The 10759-nt window shown below is 40.0% G+C and overlaps 1 protein-coding gene across 1 annotated transcript; it reads left to right on the top strand.

The window, feature by feature from the left end:
- Window positions 1-689: 689 nt before the first annotated feature.
- On the top strand, window positions 690-6740 carry mx2 (myxovirus resistance 2). The gene is given in 12 exon segments (NM_001123690.1): window positions 690-955; window positions 1770-1907; window positions 2112-2266; window positions 2391-2529; window positions 2626-2824; window positions 3015-3093; window positions 3193-3315; window positions 3539-3680; window positions 3858-4016; window positions 4206-4282; window positions 4433-4678; window positions 5976-6740. Coding segments are annotated over 12 exon segments (1872 nt in total). The 5' UTR covers window positions 690-765; the 3' UTR covers window positions 6201-6740.
- Window positions 6741-10759: the final 4019 nt, after the last annotated feature.

Below are 10759 nucleotides of genomic sequence, written 5' to 3' on the forward strand. Positions count from 1 at the left end.
TGTATGTAAACTTCCGACTTCAACTGTGGCTTATAAACCTGTCCCACTACACGTTTATTAATAGCCTAAATTATCACTATCCAATCTAATAATCCCAATAGGAATAGTAGGCTTGCATTAGTCTGCAAAGTTGATGATAGAGGCATGCAGTCCTTTATTATAAAGGTGAATTTCTATGGTGAAAAATAGCTTAAATCCAGTGACAACGCAACCAAATGTAAATCAACACTCGAGTTGAAATTACGTCTGTGCCCAGTGGGAATGACCTCACAGTTTAGGTTGACCTATTTGGATTTTGTTGGAGTGTTAAACCAAGTGGTTTTTTTTTTTTATCTATTGTCAAAATAAATAAAAATTGTCAAAATAAAAAACCGTTTTGAGATGTCAAATGCATTGCGCTCAATATCAGACCACGTCAGGCAGACCACACAATAAACCTGAACTAGTCTATAGCTTTTCTAGTGAGACAGGCCCATCTAGTGGTGTAGCCTAGAAATGCCGCCATGTCTCACATGTCGTTCGGTAGAATTGGGTGCAGCTTCCAGCTTCAGCACTAACCTTTAATGAAGAAATGAAAGTGGAAAAACCGCTTAAGTTTCGATTTCCAGGGATGACACTGAACACACGAAACCGGTTGTTTCACCCATTATAAAACGTGTCGAGACGTAAAATCTCCTGTATCGGAGAAAAGGGACACGCAGTGGTCATCAGATAGCAGAACACCTTGCTGTTTATTTAAGTTTTATCACTAAATAATAATTCACAATGAATAACACTCTAAACCAACATTATGAGGAGAAGGTGCGTCCCTGTATAGACCTCATCGACTCCCTGCGCTCCCTTGGCGTAGAGAAGGACCTTGCGCTGCCAGCCATCGCGGTGATAGGGGACCAGAGTTCAGGGAAGAGCTCAGTGCTGGAGGCGCTATCTGGGGTGGCTTTGCCAAGGGGGAGTGGTGAGTGATAATTTATCAAACTGAGATAACAATTATTTATCATCTATCAATGTCTCAGAGAGGTTTAACAAGTGAGCCTGTATTGATTTGTTTATCATTTGATCTCTAATTTAATATGTTAAAGGGGAAGTTCACCCATTTTATATGTGGCCTTATTTTCACTCTTTCTGTGATTGTAATTGATCGCCCAAAGTTTTTTTTGTATTATATATATATATTAAAAAATTATATATATTTTTTCATTACAGTCTTCCCATTTTGCTGAGTCATCACTTGCCATTGACTGTATTGCAATATGCAAATATGTCTAACGCATATTAGAAAACACTAAAACACTCCACAACAACTATTACATGAAAATCCCATTCTGACTCTGAATGTTGTCTCTGCACTCGTAAATAATAAAATTAAAAAATCAACTGTGCCATGAATCTATGTTTGAATGATGCTTTTTACAACAGCAACACAAATATGCAAATATGGATTTATGGGACAGTGGAACATTAAACAGTATATATATTTTTTGTGCCAAGACATCATTCAGAATTGGTTTGGAGTGTTTTCTAACATGCTTTCAATACATTTTCATAATGCATTATGGTCAATGATTGATGACTGAGCAAAATGTGACTACCAATTTTCTTTAAAACAAGATATTTTGGGGGATCAACTACAAGCACAGAAAGATGGAATATTTCACAATTTCATTTGATTGTACTGGGGAAATGTTGTATATGGACTGTTTTTTTCTGGGTTTCTTACAGTTTAATTTCATCTCTTTCACGCTTTCTAACTCCTCTGTCAACTCTGACAGGTATTGTAACACGATGCCCTCTTGAGCTGAAGATGAAGAGGAAGAAAGAAGGAGAGGAATGGCATGGAAAAATCAGCTACCAAGACCATGAGGAGGAGATTGAGGATCCCTCTGATGTGGAGAAGAAAATTCGTGAAGGTGTGGTCATTGGTCTGCTGATCATGGCAAAGATGAAAGTCCCTAAAGTCTTATCTATGTTCTCTACTCCATAAGAGAGCACACCCATAAGTATTAAATACCTAAATGCCAATAAAAATATAACTTGATCCACTTTACTATTGTGCTGTTGGAACCCTGGTGGTTTTTAGCAACGCTGTTCTGTATTCTTATTCCTCCCTCCAGCCCAGGACGAAATGGCAGGTGTGGGGGTGGGTATCAGTGATGACCTCATCAGCCTGGAGATTGGCTCCCCTGACGTCCCAGACCTCACACTCATCGACCTGCCAGGCATCGCCCGGGTAGCTGTCAAGGGTCAACCTGAGAACATTGGTGAACAGGTATACCCTTCCACCACACCCCCAATGTTAGTGGGAAAACACTGTGCATTTTTAACCCCAGTTTTAGAACAGAAACCAAGTCCCCCCACAACATGTTATGTATAATAATGTTTGACATTTTCAGATTAAGAGACTGATACGGAAGTTCATCACGAAGCAAGAAACAATCAATTTGGTGGTTGTGCCATGCAACGTTGACATTGCAACCACAGAGGCTTTGAAGATGGCACAAGAGGTGGACCCTGAAGGGGAAAGGACATTAGGTATTCCCCCTTTTATTATTTACTAAACTATTATCGACCATGTTGACTTGTGTTGACTTTAATGAGTTAGACTTGTGTGTGTTTCCCATTGAACAGGCATCCTGACCAAGCCTGACCTGGTAGACAAAGGCACAGAAGAGACGGTGGTGGACATAGTTCATAATGAGGTTATCCACCTGACTAAGGGCTACATGATAGTCAAGTGCAGGGGCCAGAAGGAGATCATGGAGCGAGTCTCACTGTCCGAGGCCACAGAGAGGGAGAAGGCTTTCTTCAAAGAGCACGCTCATCTCAGGTTGGTCCTCTTGGTTGAAGTGTGCCTTAGATTTTAAAATCTGTCTTGGAAAGCATGAAGCAAATTTGATCCAATGCCCATTTTTCAACACCCATAAAGTGTGTTAGTTTTTAATTGAATTGTGTACCTGTGTGGTAACCAAACTATTTGGTATGTGGTGAAAAACGGTTTTTTTCTAACCTTTCTGCAGCACACTATATGATGAGGGCCATGCCACCATCCCTAAACTGGCAGAGAAATTAACTCTTGAACTAGTGCATCATATTGAGGTCAATTCCTCTTCCATTACATTTCACTGCACAAAATCCTATACATTTGTTACTGAGTGACTGTTGCCATAAGCCATGACTCTGCGTTGTGCCCTTTAGAAATCCCTACCTCGTCTAGAAGAGCAGATTGAGGCAAAGCTGGCAGAGACACATGCCGAGCTGGAAAGATATGGTACCGGGCCACCTGAGGACTCGGCAGAAAGGATGTACTTCCTGATCGATGTGAGCCCCCCAGCCTGCAACAGATGATTTAGTTACCCTCTCCTTCAGTCAGCTCTGGCCTTGACCCAAACTCACAACAGCCATGTTTGTCTTTGTTAGCAAAACTTAGCAATTCAGGAAAGCATTTGAAAGTTGATGAAATCTTATCCATAGCTGTTTCTCTTTACACATCTACACATTTATCCCTCCCAAGTATCTAATAACTTCTCTTTCTGTGTTTCAGAAAGTGACTGCATTCACCCATGATGCCATTAACCTGAGCACTGGGGAGGAGCTGAAAAGCGGAGTTCGTCTCAACGTCTTTTCCACACTCAGAAAAGAGTTTGGGAAATGGAAGTTACACCTGGATCACTCTGGAGAAAACTGTGAGTTCACCATTATCATGCTCCGATGCACCCGTCAAAAATGATGGCTTATTTCAACGAGCTAGATTTGCTATTTGAATTGAGATTGATGTACACAATTTTAATTTGACATGGAAGGCTCACACACTTGCTTATTTAGTGTAATGCAACATAATGACATCCTTTTGTATATTGCAGTTAACCAGAGGATCGAGGGAGAAGTGGCTGATTATGAGAAGACGTACCGTGGAAGGGAGCTCCCAGGGTTCATCAACTACAAGACCTTTGAGGTGATGGTGAAAGACCAGATCAAACAACTGGAGGAACCAGCAGTCAAGAAACTGAAGGAGATTTCAGGTATAGTACATGTTTGAGAAGGTTCTTTTTTACCTATACTAAAACCCAGTTAGTGTTTTTATTTAATATGGGAGCCTATTTGCCAAAATATGAAGCCAAGATGATTTATGTATATTTTCCACCCAAGAATGTAATCTATCTTTGAGTCCAGTGTCACAGTGATGTTATGGTGTTTCTTCCCTTCTCTAGATGCCGTTAGGAAGGTGTTCTTACTGCTGGCTCAGAGCAGCTTCATTGGATTTCCTAACCTCCTGAAATCAGCGAAGGTATATCTCACACCATGCAATATTAATGTCACCATTTATCCCTGATATTCCCACAGTTGGTCATCAACCTGTATGTGAATGAGATGGCTGTCATGCATCAACTACATTTATCTCGTGTTGAATGACTGAGTTGTGTTTTGTTAACTACAGACAAAGATTGAGGCCATTAAGCAGGTGAATGAGTCTACTGCTGAGTCCATGTTGAGGACTCAGTTCAAGATGGAGATGATAGTGTACACACAGGACAGCACCTACAGCCACAGTCTGAGTGAGAGGAAGAGGGAGGAGGAAGACGACCGACCCTTACCGACCATTAAGATAAGGAGTACAATCTTTAGCACAGACAACCATGCCACCCTACAGGAGATGATGCTGCACCTCAAGTCCTATTACAGGGTAAGTACTGTGTAAATCACCATCTTAGATGCTGGCCTAACACCCTAAACAAGAACCTACCTGTATTTCCACTAGCTCTTCAGACTAGGGATGAGAGGGCACTAACTCAGAGATTGAATGGAACTGCTGACTCTTAAACTAATTTCTTCACCAATTCCCTGAAAGCTAGATTATATTGTTGCATGTGAATGTGCTATAACATTATACAATTCAGAGTGTGTGTGAACCAACCATTGTTAGGGGGGTAAAACTTGAATGGGACAAAAGTGATGATAGATTACTACAGTGAGGGAAAAAAGTATTTGATCCCCTGCTGATTTTGTACGTTTGCCCACTGACAAAGAAATGATCAGTCTAATTTTAATGGTAGGTTTATTTGAACAGTGAGAGACAGAATAACAAAAAATGTCAAAAATGTCAAAAATGTTATAAATTGATTTGCATTTTAATGAGGGAAATAAATATTTGACCCCCTCTCAATCAGAAAGATTTCTGGCTCCCAGGTGTCTTTTATATAGGTAACGAGCTGAGATTAGGAGCACACTCTTAAAGGTATATAAAAGACACCTGTCCACAGAAGCAATCAATCAGATTCCAAACTCTCCACCATGGCCAAGACCAAATAGCTCTCCAAGGATGTCAGGGACAAGAGTGTAGATCTACACAAGGCTGGAATGGGCTACAAGACCATCGCCAAGCAGCTTGGTGAGAAGGTGACAACAGTTGGTGCGATTATTCGACAATGACCCAAAACACACGGCCAAGGCAACAAAGGAGTGGCTCAAGAAGAAGCACATTAAGGTCCTGGAGTGGCCTAGCCAGTCTCCAGACCTTAATTCCATAGAAAATCTGTGGAGGGAGCTGAAGGTGCGAGTTGCCAAACGTCAGCCTCGAACCCTTAATGATTTGGAGAAGATCTGCAAAGAGGAGTGGGACAAAATCCCTCCTGAGATGTGTGCAAACCTGGTGGCCAACTACAAGAAACGTCTGACCTCTGATTGCCAACAAGGGTTTTGCCACCTAGTACTAAGTCAGGTTTTGCAGAGGGGTCAAATACTTATTTCCCTCATTAAAATGCAAATCAATTTATGACATTTTTGACATGCGTTTTTCTGGATTTTTTTGTTCTTATTCTGTCTCTCACTCTTCAAATAAACCAACCTTTAAAATTATACTGATCATTTCTTTGTCGGTGGGCAAACATACAAAATCAGCAGGGGATCAAATACTTCTTTCCATCACTGTATATCTATCTATTTTAATAATAGGTATTTTGTCTTGTCTGTCTCTTTATCAGATATCCAGTCAACGTTTGGCTGATCAGATTCCCATGGTGATCCGCTACCTGGTGCTGCAGGAGTTTGCTTCCCAGCTGCAGAGGGAGATGCTTCAGACTCTGCAGGAGAAGGACAACATCGAGCAGCTGCTGAAGGAGGACTTCGACATCGGCAGCAAGAGGGCTGCACTGCAGAACAAGCTCAAACGTCTGATGAAGGCACGCAGCTACCTAGTGGAGTTCTAGTATGGACAGCTGCTTGTTAACATTTAGGATGGTCTTGATTTTTTTTTAATGTAATGTATTTTTTGGGAGGATAACAGACATATACAACAAAATGTACAATGTGGACCCAGAGGATATCACTTGAAAGTGTTAATTAAAAAGCTTGTTTCCAAAGTGGTCCTCGATGGTAAAAACAATAACACATATGATTAAAAAGCAAGACAAAATTACAAACAACCATAAATACATTCATTTATATTGACATCCTAAAAAGTGACACTATTCACTACACTTTTCCCTAAACTTAAAAATCAGCCATATTAATTTCACATTAAAACAAACTATTAATTGGATATCATACCGATCCTTCAAATAACATACACCTGACCAGCAGTAGGGGGCACAAGGGCCAGTGGAGTGGTTTCTCTTACTTAGACAACCTTCTCCAAATGAAAACCTTTGCCTGCATTTTAAACCTATTTTTAACTTTTTCTTTGCTTGATCTCGAAGGAGAGGACCAAAACGCAGCAGGGACATGCATCTTCTTTATTGACGGGAAAAGAAGGAAAAAAAAAAAACAAACACGTATACAAAATTAACAAAACGATGAACGACAAAATAACAGTCTTGAAGGCAACACAGGAATCCAAGAACAATCTCCCACAAACACTAAACCAAACACATACCCATATATAGGACTCTCAATCAGAGGCAACTAGAAAACACCTGCCTCCAATTGAGAGTCCAACCCCAATAAACTAGACATAGAAATACAAAAGACTAGAGACCAAATAGAAATACAAACATAGAACATAACCCGGAACTAACTAAACCAACACCCTACTAAACAAATCACCACCCCGAACCACATAAACAAAATACCCTCTGCCATGTCCTGACCAAACTACAATAACAAATAACCCTTATACTGGTCAGGACGTGACAGGGAGGCTATTCCATAGACAAATGCCTTTATAAAAAAATGTGCTCCTCGCAGTACTGTTTACTCTTGGGATTTTACAAGACATAACACTAGCTCTGGTATTGTAGCTGCTGGTTATAGATCATATCAATGTGTTTTTTCATATAACCTGGTGCACCATCATTTAAGATGTCAAACATATGATCCATTTTAAGTTGGTCCACTCTGGACTCCAAAGGCAACAAGCCCACCTCCTGGAATTCCTGTACCCCTATGTGGATCCTAGGGGGGACATTCAGCATATACCTGATAACATTATTTTGCATGACCCGCATTCTCTTTTTCAGCTTTTTTGATAGCCCACTATACCAAGCAGAACAGGCATAATCAAAATGACACTGAATCAAGGTTGAAACAAGCAGTTCTTAACTTTGATGTTAAAATATCTAGTGTTATGATATAAACATTTCAATTTATTTGCCATTGTAGAAAGAATTTCAGCAGCAATCAGGTCTCCGTAAAGGGATTGATCTAGGCACACACCAAAATAAGTTACACTTGTTTTAGATTCAATCTCCTTACCTGCACAGTTTACCTATATTTTGTCAGCCCTAAGCAATGTACGTTTTATTCCAAACAAAATCGAATTAAGTTTTTCCCAAATGTAGTGACAATTTGTTGTCAGTCAACCAATCCCTAACAAAATGCAATTCCTTACTCAGGGTCTCCTCTATGTAAACTGTATCTTTCGCTGATACCAGTATGGCTGAATCATCAGCATACAGTAAAGTGCAAACTCTTGCTTTATCTGGCATATCATTAACATATATAAGAATTAAGAGAGGCCCTAAATTTGATCCCTGCGGTACTCCACAGGATATTTCTTTGGCCTCTGACAGAACATCACCAACATTACATACTTGTGTTCTGTTGGTCAGATAAGACCTCAACCAATTCACTGCTACATAATTTAGACCCATGCATTTCAGTTTCATTAGGAGAATATAATGGTCCACAGTGTCAAAAGCTTTCTGCAAGTCTAACATGACCATACCTGTATAGTTCCCCTTCTCACTTTCCTGCTTAATGTGGTCCAAATGGTGGATAAGGCAAGTATCAGTGGAATGAGCTGTTCTAAAGCCAGATGGTAGTTCATAAAGAAGTTTGTGCTCGAGAATGTATCCCTCAAGTTGATTAAAAACGAATCTCTCAACAACTTTGGATGAGGTGCTGAGGATCAACACAAGCCTGTAGTTTCCTACATTTGTTTTACTGCTGTTCTTGTGGAGCGGATCCACCCCGGCTGTTTTGAGATCATTGGGAAATGTACCACTACTAATAAAAGTTTACAATATGCGTTATCATTTTAGCAGTGACACAACCACTATACTTGATGAATCTTGCAGGAATATTATCCAGCCCAGTTGATTTGTTTTTGCTCATTAAGCATACTAGATTTAAAACTTTGTCCTCTGTTGCAATTCACAGATCAAACAAATCATTTGTGATAGCTTTGCTATGGTAAAAGTTCTTAGTGAAAGACTAGCCATAGTGTCCAGAGCAGGTCGGTAACTTCTTAACCAGAGATGAGGCTATAGTAGTAAAAAATGTGTTAAAATAATTTGCAACCTTTTCCTGGTCATAGCATAAAACATCATCAATATCCAGGCCAATACTACAGGATTTTACCTTATGGGGAGTTGAGCCAATGTCCTTAAAAATGGTCCACAGTTTACAAGGCTGATGTAAGTTGTCATTAACAGTGTCTATGTAATATTGGGATTTGTCCTTTTCCATTTTGTATCTTGCCTGGTTTCTACAGTTAATATAACCATCATAATCTTGTTATAGATTTGTCCTTCTGAATCTGGCCAGGTAGCCGTCCCTTTTTCGGTATAAGATCTCGGAAGTGATCCATTTCCCTGTCCACTGTTTGTTTAGAATTTGTTTCATCGGAGCCCGACAGTCGAGTGCAGACAGAAACAGATCTTTAAAAAGATCCCAAGCTTGAGCAGCATCATCACAGTTTAGTGCATGAGACCAATCCATAATGCCAAGTACTTCTACAAAACGTTCCTTTGAGTATTGTTTCATAGACTGTACCTTCATGTATTTATTACCTGTCTCGAGTAGCATTTTGAATGTCTTACGGGTACAGTAGGTTACCATATGATCACTAAAACCAATATTTAAGACTCCTGACTGACAGACATTCTCTTGGTCTGATACAATAATCAAATCCAAAATTGATTTACTGTCAGTACACACCCGGGTTGGCTCAATCAGTTGTTTTAGTCCAAATAACTGATTAAAGTTATACAGGGCATTTACTAGTGTACTTTTCTTGGGTTATAACTGCACATTTGTATTAAAATCGCCAAGCAGAAAACATTCCCTATCAGCAAATACATTGTGATCACAACAATTCAATTCAAGTAAACCATATAAATGATTCTGCTTAGGAGGCCGATAGCACACACCAACAAGTATAGGACGACATATAGGAAGAAGAATATCTACCCATGCAACCTCAAGGCCATCCATTTTCAGATCTGAACGAAGGTTAAAATGCACATCATTCCTAGTGAAAACGCACACGCTGCCACCGTTTCGGTTTCAGTCAGTTCTGTGACTAATGCCAGATAGCTTGGTCAATGGAAGTAGGCCTCCGGTAGCATTGCAGTGGGGTTTGGGGTAGATTCTGTAATCTCAGTTCATTGCACAGCAACTGTAATAGAAGTTACTATGCAATCAAGTTCTTTGCTATCCTTTCTTGTTTATAATATTAAACTCAAATGCCTGATGAAGGCAAACAGCTAGCCTTCCTGGTGGCTGCCTGATAACATTTGGGAACAGAGAAGGAAGTGCAATCTTTTTACTGATAGGTTTATATTTCTGCAAAGACACTTTTTATTGTTATGGTGTCTCCTTTTTATCATGTCTGGATGGTGGGCCTGTGGACCTCAGAACTGAAACATATCATGTAAGACTCGATTCCCAGGGATGACACTGGCTGTTTTTACCCATTTATAAAAACGAGTAGAGTGTAAAACGCGGTGTCATTTATAGTGCTAGACTGGAGCTGCATGAGGGACCCTTACAAAAAATGATTGCCGTTTTGAAAAGTGAAGTAACTGTAGTAGACTGTGGTATTTTGGACGCAGTAATTGGAGAATTACTGCAGTTATAATGCACTCTGACTGCAATCTTTTTTGTAAGGTGAATACTGTTAAAATATATGCTTTGCCAATAATTTCATAACCTTTCAACATCCGCAGTGGGCATCAGATAACAGAACATCTTGCTTTTTATTTCAGTGTTATCACTAAATAATAATACACGCTGAACCAACATTATGAGGAGAAGGTGCATTCTGGATATAACTTTTGGGCTCCTGAGTGGTGCAGCGGGATAAGGCACTGCATCTCAGCGCTAGAGGCGTCACTATAGTACCTCGTTTGAATCCAGGCTGTATCACATCCGGCCGTGATTGGGTGTCCCATAGGGCGGCACACAACGTTGTCTGGGTTTGGCCGGAGTAAGCCGTCATTGGAAATAAGAATTTGTTCTTAACTGACTTGCCTAGTTAAATAAAGGTTAAATAAAAATTGAAAAATAAACTCCCTGCACTGTCTTGGCAAACTGGGACAAAAATTCT

This window comes from Salmo salar, chromosome 12 (assembly GCF_965601325.2).
Source record: "Salmo salar chromosome 12, fSalSal1, whole genome shotgun sequence".
In the NCBI taxonomy this organism is placed as follows: domain Eukaryota; kingdom Metazoa; phylum Chordata; class Actinopteri; order Salmoniformes; family Salmonidae; genus Salmo; species Salmo salar.